This window comes from Sturnus vulgaris, chromosome 1, assembly GCF_052056855.1.
Source record: "Sturnus vulgaris isolate bStuVul1 chromosome 1, bStuVul1.hap1, whole genome shotgun sequence".
Lineage (NCBI taxonomy): Eukaryota > Metazoa > Chordata > Aves > Passeriformes > Sturnidae > Sturnus > Sturnus vulgaris.
Window position 1 is genome coordinate 99236673 of NC_142243.1, and position 17576 is coordinate 99254248.

General features: G+C 39.5%; 1 protein-coding gene across 1 annotated transcript; it reads left to right on the forward strand.

The window, feature by feature from the left end:
- The first annotated feature begins 163 nt into the window (after window positions 1-163).
- Window positions 164-16246, forward strand: CYB5A (cytochrome b5 type A). Its single transcript, XM_014870921.2, has 5 exons — window positions 164-417; window positions 10010-10138; window positions 11781-11810; window positions 14285-14319; window positions 15171-16246. Exons 1-5 carry the CDS (start codon window positions 274-276, stop codon window positions 15247-15249), a joined length of 417 nt encoding a protein of 138 aa, XP_014726407.1. The 5' UTR covers window positions 164-273; the 3' UTR covers window positions 15250-16246.
- The last annotated feature ends 1330 nt before the right edge of the window (window positions 16247-17576 follow it).

Sequence of the window (17576 nt, forward strand, 5' to 3'; positions counted from 1 at the left end):
CCGCCCCGCCCCGCTAGCCAGCCGCCAGTCACGTGGGGAGGCGGAGAGGCGGGGAGAAGGCGGGGCGCGACTGCAAAGTCCCGCCCCCGGCCGCCACAGCCGCTGCCAGACTGCCCGACTGCTTTGAGTGGCATTGCCGTCTGCCAATGAGCGACCGACTAGGCGGGAGGGGCGGGGCGGTGGCTGGCGGTGATAGGGCCTGCGGCGGGGCCCTGGCGCTGTGTGGCGTGTCAGCTTGTGGCGGGTGCGGTGCCGGACAGGACCGGACAGGACATGGTGGGCTCCAGCGAGACCGGGAAAGAGCCGTGGCGGGGCCGCTACTACCGCCTGGAAGAGGTGCAGAAGCACAACAACAGCCAGAGTACCTGGATCATCATCCACCACCGCATCTACGATGTTACCAAGTTCCTGGACGAGGTGGGTGCCCGCGTTGCCGGGACGCTGAGGGGACCGGAGCCACCCGAGGCGGGCTCGCCGGCGGCTCCTCGGCTCCCCGCGCTGTGCCCCTGGCGGGCTCCCGTCCGCCTGCTCCGGCCCGCGGGTGCAGCACGGCGGGACCCGCCCTCGGGGCCGCGATAGCGCCGTGGAGGGAGAGCCGCGGGGCGGGCCCGGGCTCCGGGCGCCTCTCGGGCCGGAGAAAGCCGCGAGTGCTGCGCACGCCGGCTACGCTGCCGTGTGTGTCATCCGCTGTGTGCCCGCGCCCGCCTGAAACTTTCGGGTTTAAATTCTGATTTGAATTTGCAGTAAATAAGGACAAGGAGAAAAAACTGGCGTCAGTATTGAGGGCTGAGATAGGCGGGCTGGCTGTGTGAATCTTGGGTACCAAGAGTGGGGCTGAATCCATCTGCTTCTTGCTTTGGTGTGCCAATTGAAGACAGAATTAAAAGTGAAGACTCAGCTGGGACACAGAGCTATATTATCTTGTTATCTAAAAGTTCAGCAACCCTTTTCTTCACACTATTGTAGTGTGTGTTGTACTGTGGAACAGGAAAGAAAGTTCACAAAGTGGAAGGAAAGTACCACAACGTGCAGAGTATCAAAGATCTCGGGGTTCCTCTCATAGTCACAGAATCACAAAATTGTTTGGATTGGAAGAGGCATTAAAGCTCATCTCATTCCAGCCCCCTGCCAAGGGCAGAGACACCTTCCACTATTCCACGTTACTCCCAACCCCTATCCTTGAACGTCTCCAGGGATGGGGCATTCCCAGCTTCTCTCGGCAACCTGTGCCAATGCCTTACTCCTGTCACTTTAAAAATTTTCTTCGTTATATCCAGTCCTTGGTAAAGCTTCTTGGTCACAGTGGCTTGTGTTCCTGTGTGCTAAATAAGTATAACCTGGTAGCCTTAAGACCTGGGTGGTCTTTTTTTGCAGGAAATGGTGGACATGGCATTTCATACAGGCAGCCAGGCCCAGAGATTAGGGTGACTCTCATTGCTGCCCTAATCTGTTCAGTGCGGGGATGCAGTGTGATGCTGCAAAGCTGCACCAGTTCAAACTCTAGTGTAGAGCACTACAGTCAAGTTCGATTCCTTTGGCTGTGTTTTGTTGGGCTTTTTTCTTCCCCAGTTAGTGGTTAATGGTTTTGATCTCTGGCAGACAGCGGTTAGTGTAATCATTGATAGTCATGGTTAATAAAGAAGCATTTTAATTATTGAACTAAAACATTCTTCAGTGAAAATGCAGAACTAAAACTACCATTTTTTTCAGTAATTGAATGGTGCTGGGTTTAGATATTTTGAGTTTTTTCCCTTGCTCTGTATTCCCAGTTCACAAAGGTAGAATCACATGATCAATTAAGTTGGAAAAGACCTCTGAGATTTCGTCCAGTCTCAGACTAAACACCACATGGTCAATTAGACCATGGCAGTAACTGCCACATCCGGACTTCACTTAAAACTCTCAGGGACAGTGACTGCCACCTGTCTTGGCAGCCTATTTCAATGTCTAATCACCCTTTCTGTGAAGAAATTTTTCCTAAAAGCAACCAGTTAAAAAGTGTATGATAGACTTATATTAATTTCTTAAAGAATACAGTTTAGAGGTGTGACAGATTTTAAGTATCAATAGTTCTGTAGCCCCATATTGATTTTTGTGCTTGTAAACACTTGTAATTCAAAGAAGAAACTGAGCATTTTGCAGAGGAGGGTTGACAAGCAATTTTTCAAAGGCAGTGTTGGCACAGGTAGTATTTCATTCTTAAGCTGTGTGTCAACGCAAATTGTTTGGCTTTTCAGCAAGGCAGATTGTGAAACTGATCTACTGAGTCTTCCTTCATTATTTTTCATCTAGCTCTGCCCCTGGTCATCTTCATTTATTAGTTATGGGCATTGCTGTATGGTTATGCAGTCAGGACAAATTTAAATATAAAAACTCTGGAGGAGAATACAGCTTTCCCGGTAGTTTGCAAAACTGAATTAGCTTTTGGAAACTTGATCAGCTTTGATTGATACATAATTGCATTGTTTGTACATATTGTCCAAATTGAGGAGGCAGCGACAAGAAAAACCCTAAACGTAACTGCACCTAACAAAAAAAACCACCAAAACGAAAAAAACAAGAACATTTAACAAAAAAATACAGGCTCTAATGAGCTTCTGAGTTTAAGTAGTTGCCCAGCCTCTTCCTTCAGTACATGTGGTGAAATTGATAAATATTTAGAGAATTCACCTTGTGTATATTTCTCAAAAAACACCTCATTTTCATCCTTCAGGACAAAATTGATAATTTGGCAGCATATTAAAAGAATTCCATTTTTAATAATTTAAATAGTTGGGTTGTGAACAGTGTGAGGGGTGTCTTGAGATGCTCTGGTACACGAGTCAGACTTCCACCTCACATTAAACAGCTTTCAATAGAACATGGCTGGTTTTGAGCTGGAATTTCGAAGACATTCTGAGATTGAATGAGATTGTTGGAAATAGTTAGCCAAAATATTTGAAGTGAAGCTACAGTCCTAGGGAAAATTCTTCGACATTTTAATATTCATTGTGTTGGTGATTTTTGTTATGGAACTCTTCGATTAAGATTCTTCATGAGGCAGCTTTTAAACCTTTTAATGCTTTTGGTGCTTAGTTAACTTATCAAGTGCTATGCTAATTCTTTTGACACTGTCAGACACCTTGAGGCATTTGCATGGGACAGTGGAGGAGAAATTGGAGCTAGCCTCTCCTCGGTTCATTCTAGAATACAGTAAACCCTGCTCGAAGTGGGGATTATGTTAGCTGCTTCAATCGCATTATTGGTTAAACTCAGGTTTATTTCTTGCAGATCCTTTCGGAAGTAGAAAAGCTTAACATATTTTAAGACTTACATTTTAGCGGCCCACATTTAAGTCCAATAAGGTGCACTTTAAAAAGGGTGCACTGCTAAAGCATCACCTCACTCATGCTCTTCCCAGGTAGTACATAAGTTTGCAGGGGAGTGAAGACATAGGAGCAGCAGCTAAGCTCACCAGTCCTGTTTCTTAAACCCGTAAGCCATATTTTCAGCTACTGTATTAACCTGTGGAAATATTTTCTTATTAATAATGAAGTTGAAAACTTTACTGTGCTTCAATCTTGAGGACACCTTGGATGCTCTTGTGCTTGATAATTGAAGGTGTGGTGCTGCTTTTCACTCCATTACAGTATATAAAGGGTGTACTCCCACCATACAGCTGTTGTGTGTTCATGGAGCTTGCAGATTAGTGGAACTTGTTTGGTTTTGGGGAGCAATCAGCCTCTGAACGCTTAATTGAAATTAGATAGGAAATGAGCTGCGAGATGGTGACATGTATGTGTTGGGACTGGAGGCAGTGCGTAGTGTGACTCATAGTAGCTTGGTTTCCTAAAGGACAAGGCTTAAAAAAGGTCATATGAAATACAGCAAAAGTGCTGAAGGAGAAAACAATTGTGTGCTTTGATATCTTATCCATGGGGTTAATGAAGATTCCACAAGTGCTTTTTCTAATCGGGTTGATTTTTTTTTTTTTTAAGTGGCAGATATTGGGGAAAATTCATAGCTTGAATATTCATCTCTGAATTTTCTTTGATTTTCAAAGTCTGGGAGAAGAAATCAAGAGACCTTAGCTTTTGGAATGCATTATTTAAAAGGTCTTAGCCAGAAAGAGTATTCTTGCAAAGAGAAACTTTTATGTGATTTGTCTTTAAAGGCTGTTGGACATGTGTTGCAGAAGATTTGGGAAACGTTTCCCTTAACTTCAGGTCTTGCATTTTAACCCCAGGGAGTACCCATGTAGCATGCAGTGGCTCACTTGCCCTCTGCTTGGTGCATGGGGAGGAGAATCAGAAAAAGGTCAATTTTGTGGGTCAATATAAGACAGTTTAATAATTGAAATGAAGTAAATGTAACAACAATTGTAATGATAAGGAGAGAGAGAAGAAGATTAAAACCCAACAGAAACAGATGGTGCACCATGCACGTGTTCTCTACTCATTGACCCATGCCCAGCCTGTTCCTGAGCAGTGATTGGTGGCTCATGGACAACTCCTCTCAGTTTATGAATGGAGTGTGACATTCTGTGGTATGGAACATCCATCCCTTTGCCCACTTCAAGTCAGCTGTCCTGGCTGTGCTCCCTCACTGGCAGAGCGTGGGTCACTGAAAAGTCCTTGACTTAGGTGAGCACTACTAGTTGCAACCAAAGCATCAGTTCATTAACAACGTTATTCTCATGCTAAATCCAAGCACGGTACTGTACTAGCTACTAAGAGGAAAATGAGCTGTGTCCCAGCTGAAATCAAGATAAGGTCCTATGTCCTTAGGATGGGGAAAAAACTACTAGAAATGGATGGGTACTCTCAGCAGGATGTATGGCTATATCTGTATTGTAGGTAATTACAGATAGGAAAAGCATTAAATGTCAGTGAATGGACAAAGTACATTGGCAATGCTCTATAGTATTTCCCCATACTTTTAATATGATCATCACTCTAGTCAGGTCTTGACATCAATCTAAAAAAATGAATCTATAAAAATGAATGATCTGTGTCTTGATTTACTTACTCTTGTGGTGAGGCTTTTGTGGGAGCTTGATTGGATTCCCAAAGCTAGGCAAAAAAACTGACATGTATAGGAACATCTCAACCAGAGAGGAAACCGACTATGGCATGCATTTAATATTAATCTAATACAGACTTTGTTTAGGTTAATTCAGTTGTGGGTGGTCTAAAAATTCAGCAAAAACATTGATAAATATTTTTTTTTACTGTAAGGTATGAACTTGTGCTTCCATAGCACTTTTCCTAAATTTCTCCTAGAATGGACAGCTCCAACTAAATGTGTTTTGTAATGCTGATCAAATAAAGTGCAAAAAGCAAATATTGTTCTACTGCATCAGGATGAAAAATGTTATCTCCTCTGTGTGGCAATAAGTTACGTTCATGCAGTGTGGTGGTGTTGTGGAGGAGTAGCATAATGCCTTCCATGTTTAAAGTCATGATCAGATTGCATTGAAAGATGCCTGTACTGGCACATTTGGAGTCTGCCAGTGAACCATGGGAACTATTCCTCCAGAACCTTGCAGTCTGAGGATTAAACCCAGTGTTAATGCTTCCTTAGGCTCTGATGAAGCTTGCAGGAGAATTTGAAAATGTTTTAAGAAATAGCACTTCTTAGCACTTTTATGTGAAACTCTGCAACCTGTAACTGTTTTGTAAGTGAGGAAATGGGCACTCTCATTGTTTAACCTCAGTGCATTGCAGCCCCTTGCTCACTGCTCCCCACAGCCCCTTGGTGGGATGAGGAAGGGAATTAGGGAAAAAAGATAAAACATATGAGTTGAGATAAGAACAGTTTAATTACTGAAATAAAATCAAATATAACAATTACAATAAAAAGAGAGACAAAAAGAGTTGCTAACCCGTGCCTAGTCTGTTGCCAATCAGCAAGGTGCAGCTCCCAGCCAACTCCTCCCAGTTTGTATACTAGGCATGATGTTGTGTGGTATGGAGTACCCCTTTGGCCAGTTCAGATCAGCTCGTTCCTGGCTTCTTGTGCACCTTCTTTCTGGCAGAACATGGAACACTGAGAAGTCCTTGAATTAGGGTAAGTGCTACTCAGCAAGAACTGCAGCATCAGCGTGTTATCACTGGTTATTCTCATACTGAATCCAAAGCACACCACTGTACCAGCCTCCAAGAAGAAAATGCAACTCTATCCCATCTGAAATCAGGGCAGGCACCAAGCTACTGGGTATTTTGTTTGCATTTCGTCTAAAAGCCTAGTGATAGGATAACTAGCCTAGGCTCCTGACATTTTACATGAGCTGACAATTTCTGTCCTGAAACTTAAAGAGATGATAGAAACAATTTGGAGGACTCTCTTCAGGCTACATGAAAATGCCCTTGAAATAAACAAGCATTTGTCTGTCTGTCCTGCATAACAGAGCTGAGGTTCTCTGGGTGTTCGTGGCTCTGTCACTGCCTCCCTTTCTGCTTTTCATTCCTGCAATGCAGAAAGTGAAATGTGAGTTTATGAGACTGCTGCTAATGGAGACCTCTGGTGATGTCCCTGAAAGTAAAATTGGACCCTAAATTTTATTCCCTCGGTGTAGGAAGGGAGAGGGCACAGGAGCTGCAAATTAAAGTAGTTATGCTTTAATAGAGTCTTGAACTATGAAACTGAGAAATCTGCATGTAGCAAGGGAGAGAAAAGGTAGCATTCAGGTAAGCTGGACTTTTGACCTGGATGAGAGCAGCAAGATTAACTGCATATTTGCCTTATCTAAAACTTTCTAATGTGCTGCTGTTAGGAATTAGTCTGTGGTCTGTGCTAGTGCTGGCTCTGTATTTGTTATGCATGTGATTTAGATTATTTATTTTATTTAAAATATCCTAGGAATGAGCTAGCCTCTCAATTTATCATCTAAAGGTTTTTCATTTCACCTGAACCACAGTTTTACCTGCAGGAGCTCTTCAATTACTTTTATCAACAGGATTTTAGTTTAGGAGTCACTATCTGTATAGCCTTATGGGCTTTCCAGTTCCAGGGTCTGTCCAGAGGATCTTCATTAAAGTAGCAGTTCTGGTAGCAGGCTTTGTTTACCAGGCAGAATCATGAACAAAGGCCTTGTATAAACTAGCTTTGGGAAACTCATCCAACCATGAAAGATGTTCATCTTTTGATAGAAAAGTCAGTTCTTGCCCTTTGTGTGAGACATTACAGTTGCTCTCTTTCATTAGGGGAGGTTTTAATGAAAGACTTTAATGAAATCTTTTCATTAATTGTGTGTATTATGTGCTAGTTATTTACAGAGGGTCTGTAAGTTCATATTTTTAAGCAGAGGTGGCATCTAAAAGCAAAGCGTTTCGTTTCAAAGTATTCCCATCAATGTCTAGTTTTATTAACATTTTCTGGTGGCTTAAGTTTGGAATTCTGTGTGTGGTTTTCTGTACTTAGCCTTGCTCATGTCATTAAAAAAAATTACCAGTTTTCCAGCTGTAGTGGCAGAGATCAGGGTGAATTTGTCCTCTTTAGCTGATGTGTAATAGTCACAGGATTGCTAGAGAGGATTGGTTGCAGTCACTGTCTTGACACTAACATTGTGGTTTTGTAGACAGTGGGATCAGTTACTAATTAGACAAAAAACTAGTTCTACAGGGAAAAGCTGGAGTGCCTCTGTGGTGCTGCCCATACTGCTACGTGATTGCTTTGTAGTGGCACAAGGGAGGGATTTGGGAATGCAAGTTAGTACATGATCATTCTGTAGCTGGCAACCTGCGAGTAATTTGTTAAAAAGTACTTCATTAAGAAACTTTAATGTATATGCAGTTACATTGGTAACTTGTTTGGCTGGATAGTGAATTTTGTTTTGTGAGCTAGTGTAAACCATGTGATCTTGATGACTTGCTGGAGAAACTGATCTTTTAGGTGTTTGTATGAGTGGGATTTGGTTTCAGTGCAGTGCATGAGTAGGAGTTTACATACTGTTTGTGCTGTGGAGCTTTATGGGTGGTTTAACTTTGGTGCCTTCTGCTGCTTGTTAATACCTGGTTTGTTAAACATTTTCCATTTCCATGTTTTCCAAGGAGTTGTGCCACCTTTTCTGCTGAAGTTGGTACCTATGTTTTTCTATTTGGTGAGGCACAATTCTTCAGCATGGTATTAAAAAACCCAAACCCACATTGCTGAGGAAATTCTATGAAGATTTAGTTGAGGTAATGTCTTGGAGTGCTGGTTGGACCCAAGTTCAGTTAAGTGCCATTTCAAGGCAATAGTGAACTTGAGTGCTCCTTCAACTTTAGTCCAGTCCTTTCCCTGAATAATTACCAAAATGGGTTCAAGGACAGGATTTTAGTGAGCATGGCATATTTGCAGGTTGCTTGCATAATCTTTACTCTGCTTGTACTCTTCTGACCTTTTTTGGCTCAGCTGCTGTGTCTAATCTCTCTATCAGTTTCTTAATCTTGCTTTTGCTTAGTCATGGTAGGGATCCTTTACCCTAATAACAGAGGTATCTTGGCTCTTTAAAAAGTGTTGTGTTGGGGTTTTTTGTTTGTGGGTTTGTTTTTTTTTCTCCTCAGCTTCCTTAATCTGTTAAAATAAAGGTCTGCCTGTAATGTGAAGATTCTAGTTGTGGAGTTCTGGTACTGTTGGAAATTCATAGTAGTAGTAGTTTGGTTCATCTGTATGAACAAATGTTTTTGTCAGAAGAGAAGTTTTGATGTGAGATTAATAGGATTTGAAGCAAGTGCTAACCTGAATTGCCTGGACTAGTAGAATGCTATTTCTTTAACCTATGGGTTTTTGGTGAGCTGTGCTCCCCACCAGATGGCCATAAATTGTAGAAATTTTGCCTGTTTTCCATAATTTTATATTTTGTACTCAGAAGCATTGAAAATTGAATTGCGGTTCCAAAGCCTTTTAGCTCATCTGCTACTGGTAAACTGCTGATATCTATTCCAAGGTTGCCTTAATCCAAAGCAGTACTAGTAAGTGCTTTTAACTTGTTTACCTAATAATTTCCAATGTTTATGTAGTACTTTGCTGCTTGAAAGTTGAATGATGAATTTTTGTGGCATGTTACCTGTTACATGAATATGTAACTTGGAGCTGAGGAAATGCACTGAACTAGAAGATGTGATAGGTCTTGCAGTATATTCAGGGAGAGTTATTTGATAGATAAAAATGTACTTACTAAAAACTTCATAAAATCCCCAAAGTGCATCCTGGGAAAGAATAGTAGTTAATGGGGAGCAGGGCTTTATATTAAGGGAATGGTGATGAATTAAGGTATTAGAAGGTCCTGGAAGATGATTTCTCTGTATCTCAGGGGTTTTATCAACAATGTGGTTTTGGGATTCCATCGTCTGTGAAAACCAAATTGCTATTCTCGGGTCTTGAGTGAGCTTTCAGTTGTGCTTAATCACTTCCAAAGGAGCTGTCTTACTTGATATTTGTACTATAAGTTGTTTTGGAAAGGATCCTTGAAGTTATCTGGCCCAGCTCCCCACTCAAGCCAGGATTAACTAGAAGGTCAGGTTCCTTAGCACCTCACCAGCTTGTTTTGCCAATGCTTGACTGCGCTTCTTATGAACAGATTTTTTTATCTTCCTGGAATCTTCTTGTTGCAGCTTATACCTTTTTGGCTTTAATCACTCTGCTGTATAAAGCATTGCTTGGATAAAAACACGTGTTTCTTAAAAAAGTGAAAACATTTTGAATGCAGAAGAATTAAGAATCTAACTTCAGATGATAGTTGGGCTGTTAAAGTGCAGCCTGATTCCCACACAACTTTCTAAATGCTTTAGTTGCAAGGTTGCAAGGGGTAATGCCTCTTATTGCTTCTTTGCCAATGAAATAGAGACGTGGCTTCCTTGGTTTTGGCTTCAGAGAGTACATAAAGCTCTCTAGTTTTTCAGAAAAGCTTATGTTTGCTCTAGAAAGTCTGGCAGCTGATTTTGCTTTTCTTTTTATTTTTATTTTAAAAATGTAAAAATGCACAATTTCCATTTCTAGAATGTGAAATGTATTTCAGTAACAAATTCAAACTCATTAAAAATTGCAGCACCCCGGAGGTGAAGAGGTCCTTAGGGAGCAAGCTGGAGGAGATGCTACTGAGAACTTTGAAGATGTTGGCCATTCCACAGATGCAAGGACACTGTCAGAATCCTTTATTGTTGGGGAACTTCATCCCGTGAGTATACGAGAGTGTCTCCTTACTTTTGTGTTTACTATACTGCTTTTGCATCTAGTTACTTGTCTGGTAATTACTTCAAAATCAAGAAGAGCTGCTAGTTTGGTTGGATGCCAGTTCTGCAGCTTTTTGTGGATGGACGTAGGTTTTAGATAGTTTTCCCCCCAGTGTGAAAGGATTTGATTAGTATAGCATAAGGATGGTCACATCTTTTGGTTCAGCTTAGTGCTTGAATAAACTGAATATGGAATTGTGTCATTTGCTGTAAGCTTTGTAATGAAACTCTGTAACCCCTGAAGGTATGTCAGAATGTCTAGACCTTTCCTTATGCCAGAATGCAGAGTGACTGATTAATAACTTTCATGCTCTCACCATTGTAAATATGTATCTGCCAAGCTTCCTTCTGCATTGAAAGGTGCAATCCTGGCCCTTCATATGTATGTTTAGAAAATGCTTATTTATAAGCATTGTACTTCTAATTTGTTGCTCTGTCTTCTTCCCCTCTCTGGCTCCTGCCCCTTTTAGCTGTATCGTGGTTCTCTACTTGTGGTTGTCAGGTTTGTTTATGATCAGTTCCCACTGGATCATCTGTATGTCCTCTCTTTTATACTGTCCATCCTATTTCCCGTACTTTTAATGAGCACCTTTCTTTTGTCTCAAGTAGTATTTCTTTCTAGCTACAGAGCTGCTGCCTTAGCTTTCTTCAGCTAGGTCATAGTTAAACTCTTCTGCATCTTAATAGTTGAAAACCACTATTTTGAAGTTTAGGCTGCTAGTGTGCCTGCCTGCTCTACTTTACTGCCCATTCCTGCCTCTTTTCCTCTTATTTCATGTTTGTCTTGCGTTTTGTAAAAATCACTGTCTTGAGTAGCCTATTTCACTGTTAGATGCCCAATCTTGTTTGTCTCAGATCATGTCTTGATAAATATTACTAGTGTAGCTTGTCCTAATAAGAAGTGCATCAGAGCCAAATCACATTTGTGGCTTTGCAGGCTTGCCATCTATTTCTGTGCCACTAACGTTGTTCTTAACCTGGCTATCGGTCCAGTTCTTACTTGTTCAGCAAGTGCCTGTTTTCACTTGATATGAAACAAGCAGCTTGGTAGTTTAATGTACAAATACAGAACTGACAGGATTATATACTGTTGGGCTTTTTAGTAATGAATGTGACTATGCCAAGCAGAACTTCGAGTTTTTGAAAGATCCCTAGAATTTGGGACCTTTGGTCCAGTGGACATGGGACCACAACTAGTTAGTTGACTTTACCTGATAGTACAAGTACAGTAAGCAGAATTGATATGGTTGCAGACAGTGTATAAGCTAAGGTTATGTATTCTCCAGAGATAAACGAAAGGTAAAAAACATGGGCACAAAGAATAATGAAATTTGTTGTAGGCTCAGGTTTCACTTCTTCGTTGAAAGCTGGGAAGTATTATTTAAGGAAGTGATCTTGTTTATGTTAGCTCAAAATCAATCACTGACATCTGCTTTCTTGCAAGTCATTTTTTACCTAGGGAGAAATACTTATGCATTAACAGAATGAATTGCAAACTGAATTGAGTGATAATTGTGTGAGTTGGTTTTATTTTTAATGCTTTCAGATTTTGTCTAAATGTTACTTGCTTTGTTTTTTTTCTTGCAGGATGATAGAAGCAAGCTTCAGAAACCAACAGTAAGTGTGTTTCTTGAAATGCTATGTTTTTTCTTTTGGACATTACAGACAGTGTCTTAGTGTCTGTGTATGAATGATATACCCTCAGAAAGAGAAATGATTCCGTTTAAGTGTGATGCTTCAGGTTCCAAATCTCTTAGACCTGTTGATACTACTTCAAATTGTTCTTTCCTTTAACCGTTATTCTCTTTAATTTGTTTGGCTTTACCGGGGGTTACTAAATGTGATGGCATTATACTATAGCAAAAAGGTGACTGGAGTCAGTCAGTGGTGTTCCAGTGTTCAGTTGAAGAAGAAAAATCAGTTTATTGGCAGAACAGTTTAAACTGCTAAGTGTTTGTGGGAGGAAAAATGTGATGCTTAACAATATATTGGCCATGCAAGTAGATAGAGAAGGTAGAGGCATTCAATGTATTATAAATCAGTTAAATTGCAATTGTGAACCCTTTTCAAGGTGAAATTACTGTTTACTTCCTGACTATTTTAGTAGATTCTGCTGAGTGTCCTGTAAATGCAGTGTTGCACTTATTTTCTAATGGGCTTTTCCCATCCTTATTAGAATTAATCTGTGTTGGCACTCGGCTATCAAACTCAAAAAGATTAATATGTCCCTTCTCTTAAAGTAGAAGGTGCTTCAGGGATTAATTTGTACAGTTGCTGCTGCTGTGTCCATAGAGGATGTTTGTGTTGGACTTGGCAATACAGCAGCATGCTTAGGAAATAATTGGAAATTATTTTAAATTAAGCTTAGTAAGAATAAGATCTTAATCTTCTTGTTTTAAGAGATTGTTTCTTGGAAGTAATCACTTTTGTAAGATCTTCCAATGATATGAATCATTTAAAGGAAAGAAAGCTGATTTTAATATATATATATATAAATTTTCTATTTTTTTTTTTTTTTAATTAGAGCCTGGAACTAGTATACTAATAAAAGTAAGAAATTGAATAATTATTGAAATTCTGAGTTTCATCCCTCCAAGAACAATATCTGCTATTCAGATTCCTTTTGACATTCAGGGCACTTTACACTTAAGCTTTAAGAGCAGTATTAATAAATGCAACTGAGAACAGACTGTGCAGTGCAAGTCGTAGCAGATAATCCTTTGACTAATCTCAGAGGAATTTGCCAAACTGAAGTACTTAGAAAATTAGTTTGGCCAGTGCATGGTCAGGTGGGAGTTAAGATGTATCCACATAGCTATCTACACTACATTTGTTCTCCATCATTCCAAAAGAAAGCTGGGGTGCTTTTCTGCAGGAGAATGTCTGGCTGTAGAAAGCCAGTTTCAATCTGCATTGTACTCTGGGTGGGTATGTGACAGGTTAGGGAGGTTCTGTGCCCTGGTTCTCCAGGAACTGTCATAAGGCCTTGGGCTTTCAAATTCCTCTTGTCCTCACACTGTTTATAAAGTGTCCAATATTGTAGAGTTTGAAATTAAGTTTTTATGAGCTGGGCCATATTTGTTACTGTCTTGATGTGAGGGGAGCCATCCCCTGGGCCTGGATGTGCTAAGTCTGTTACAAAAGGTGCTAGCCTTGGTCATGTAGGCATCAGTTCTTCCATGCTGTTTGGCATTGGGGTTAGATTTTCATTGAGATTTTCACAAAAGCAACACAGATGTAATCTGAGTCATTCTTTTACACACAGTATTTGCACGTGTAAAACCTCAAACCTAGGATGATTTAGGTGCTTGCAAAAGTAGTGTGCTTGAATCTCTGAGAGGGCCTTGGAAATACTTCTTTCTTTAAATTAATTGCAAATGTTCTTATACCAAAGCAAGTAATTTTGCAGTGATCTTGTACCACTAAATTTAGGTAGAGTTTTAATGCTTGGATTTTAAAAGTAAATTTACAGTCATACACAATTAGAGTTACTCAAATTAATAAGTCTTCGTATAAATTGTGCACATGTACCTAGCTGGGATTTGACCTTGTAGTGCTGCTTTTTTTGTGGAAACTGAACAAGAAGTCCAAATCGGTATCAGGAACAGCTATAACAATTTGACTGATTCTTACACAATCTGAAACACCACACTAAAAACCCCCCTGAGTTTAATAGCCTTGTAGATGTAAATTAGTAGCTTACTTTATGTAGTTTTGATATAGAAAATATTTGTGAATTAATTCCAAGTTTTTTCAATTTGATTTTAATCAAGGAAAAGATTTTTGTCCTAGAGATGACTGAAACTTTTCAAATGTAACCTGAGGTTGAAGTTAGCTTCATAAAAACCTGCAGCAAATTTGTTGAAAATGTTTTAGGAACTTGATGCAGTGTTGGCTGTAGAAACTTCTACTAGCTAGCTTATAATACAACAGAACTGCTGTAGGAATTAGGAGAAAATGGTTCCAAAATCCATACATTGAGTCGTTTCTGAATTAGTATCACTTGATGAGTTTTGAGAAACTGTGAGGCAAGTTAAGATGGAGAGGGTTGTCTTCCTGAAGTAAATATCTTCTTCTGCTTTGCTTTCCAGGAAACTCTTATTACCACTGTTGAGTCTACTTCCAGGTACAGTATGACATCTGATGTCGAATTTCCTCATGATTTTCTGAAGCTTGAAAAGCTGAATAGCTTTTATCTGCTGGAAACTGAGATATCGGGGGTGGTGCATGAAAATTTCTGTTCTATGTAAAGGCCAAGTTGGCATCTTTATACCACTTTACAAGTGTGTCAGCTTAATAGGTAGATACTTTTCTCATATTGACAGGTGTCACTATCTACCAAATGGTTTGTTTTGCATAGGCCTTTATTTCTGGAGTCTGCCACGTGAAGGGAAGACTCTTAGTGCCATTGCCAACTATTTTACTGATATGGATGCCTTGCTTTTAAAATTTGCCTTGCTACTGCTGTTGCATCTAAGGGAAATAAGAGCATTCTGTGCATAAGAAGGAAGATCTGTCAGAATTGGAAAGGGGCTGAAAAACACTTCGGAATACCACTGAATTAAGCTTTGTAAAGTTATATCCTGCTGACAATTGCCTACTGCTGAAACTCAGAGGATTCTTGTATGACCCTCTGAGTGGGGAGTTTGGGTGCTTAGAAGTGTCATGTAATGCTGCTATTTAAATGGCTTTTGAATGAATGACATTCTGGGCAGCACACCGTGACTTTGAATGTGTCTAGGGTTTTACTCTTCTCTAGCAAGCAAACTTCGTGTAAGCTCTAGCACAAAGCCATGCTGTACAAGCTTTTTCCCTTGTCTGGAGTATTACTGGCCAATCCAGGTGTTCTGTTGCCCTGAATTTGTAGTATTTGTTGGAGTGGGGAGGAAGGATTCCTTTAAGCATGACTTTTATGGGTTTTTTTATACCTTGCTGATTGTCACTTCCTAAACTGCTTTTTCAAAAATTTCCTTTTAGTTCATGGTCCAACTGGGTGATCCCGGCAATAGCAGCGATTATCGTGGCCCTGATGTATCGTTCCTACATGTCAGAGTAAGCGCCTTACTGAGAATTAATGCAAGAAGAGAATACATTCTCTGGGAGAAAATATAAGCAATCCTAATCCAATATTTTCCTGGACAAAAGCCTGATATCTGAAGAAAAATTCAAGTTTTTCAGAAAATGAAACCATTCTTTTTCTGCTGTGCACTTTTCTTAATGTTGCCTTCTTACATGCTGCTGTGAAGTGATAAAAAGGCACCATTTCTCTTTTTGTATAACACTTTCTCTAATGAATTATTTGATAACTGTATTGATTTCTGTGGTAGAATATTATTTTGTATGTAACACTGATTCTGGTTATTTCTCTTTAATCTGTAATAGGGTCATTAGGACTCTCTGTAGGTATACATTTTACAGCTTTAAAAGACTACCAAAACTGTGTACATGTACACAACTTAACTTAAAAAAATCATGTTGTCTTTTTAAATGTAGTATGAATGAAATGCAAGTTAAGTGTAATGAATAAAACTGAGTGGAGTTAGAGGTGCCTGGAAGTGCATTGGGCCCTACCAAGCAGTTATAATGAGCTGAGGTTTTTTCCTTTTTTTTTTTGACAACTGCTCTGATAGTTGTTGTAGGTTCTCCTACTAGCAAACCGTTCTGTTTGTCTCCCATTGAAAAATTCAGGTGAAATATGCAACTCAATGTTTGACCCAATCATGCCTCTCATTTTTGTGAGAAATAGCCCTTTTTCTCAAGAAAGGCAGAAAAAAGTAACTGCTACTAAATAGTACCTGCCAAACACTCAGGTGACTGTAGAATTTGTTCTGGAACTTTTAGGCTTTGATAAAATCTTCAACTTTGTCAAGTACATTGTGAGGGGGAAAAACTGATGAATTTATTTCTGACTCTTCGGTGATGTGCTTTGGTGCTTTACTATGAAGAGGCAACTGTTTTCACTGCTGAATACAAGATAACTACAAGTTTGCATTTTGTTGTGAACATTTTTAGTCTTATGTAAATGATCATGAATAAAAGTTTAATTGCTTATACCTGCTGGCTCAAACACCTTCATTTCCAAATTCTTTGAAGGCCTTGAAAGGGATGTCTTGTTGGGGCACTTCTCAGAAGTGCACTTACAGTAGCTCCCATCAACTTTGTATCAAGCACTATCTTTTGTCCTGTTTGTGCCGTGGTTTTTCCTCTGAATGTGGTGAAACAGTTTAAAACTTCAAGATTTATTGATATTTTTATAGATAACTTTTAAAAAGGATATAATAACTCAGAGTTGGTATTTAGAATCACAAATAAAGTTTCATTTTTAAAAACCACTTGAGTCCGTATATCTAGACTAGGCAAAAGAAATAAAAAGGGCAACTTTAGAAAGCTTAGCTTCCCCCCTCCAAGGATTTCAGACAGATAAATATGTGATAAGATATAAGTATCCACATCAGCAGATAGAGCAGTGCAATTAAAGTGGATCTGTAATGGGAAACACTTGGCTGTGAAATGCTTTTTTCCTATGTTGTGTATGTTGGAGTTTTAATATGATGTAGTTCTGCTTTGGTCCTGTATACTGGATATTTATGCAATTCCCTGTAGTAACTATGGAAGCTCAGTCTCATCTAAAAGTGTTCAAGCTGGCATGTGCAGGAAATTTCCACAATGTGAACCAGAAGCATGGTGAGTACAGATAAGTAGGCAGTGCTTCAAAAACTGATACAAGTAAAAAATTTTAATGTAGATGTGCACTCTCATTCACTGGTGCAGATACAAGTTGTTCTTCAGAGATACACATTCCTTTTGGGTTTTTAAACGTAAACTCATTTTGTAAACGGAGATAGATCTAAACTAGAAAAATGATCAGGCTTATTTTCCTTTTTAATTCTCTTAAGGTTAGATCTGCTTTCCTTAGAGGTGTCATATAGAACTTTTTGTGTGAATATTACTTTAGCTTTTGAGTATGAATAGGAGAAAATATATATGGGTGTGGTGAGGAATGAATGGCTGTACTATTGTAAAAGCAAGTGAATTATGTGTAGTCAATGTTTTTACAGTCTTGATAGCAAAAAGAAAAGAATTGACAGTCTGTTTTCTTCTCAGAACAAAATCCTTTGTCCACAGATCCAATCTGAAAGTATTTGCTCTAATTGTTTGATAATTTTTTTTGTTTAATTTTTGTTTAAAGAGGCTTGCTTTAGTGGTTGATGCTTTAAATCAGTTGTCATCTTTTATTGTCTACTTGTACAATCTTGTAATGTTTACACTGCCTAAAATTATTTGGGCATTGCATTTTTGGCCTTTATTTGCCTGTCCTCTGTTGTTCACAAGAATGCATAGAGATGGGGAGCTCCCCCTTAAATGGAGATGGCCTTGGCTGCT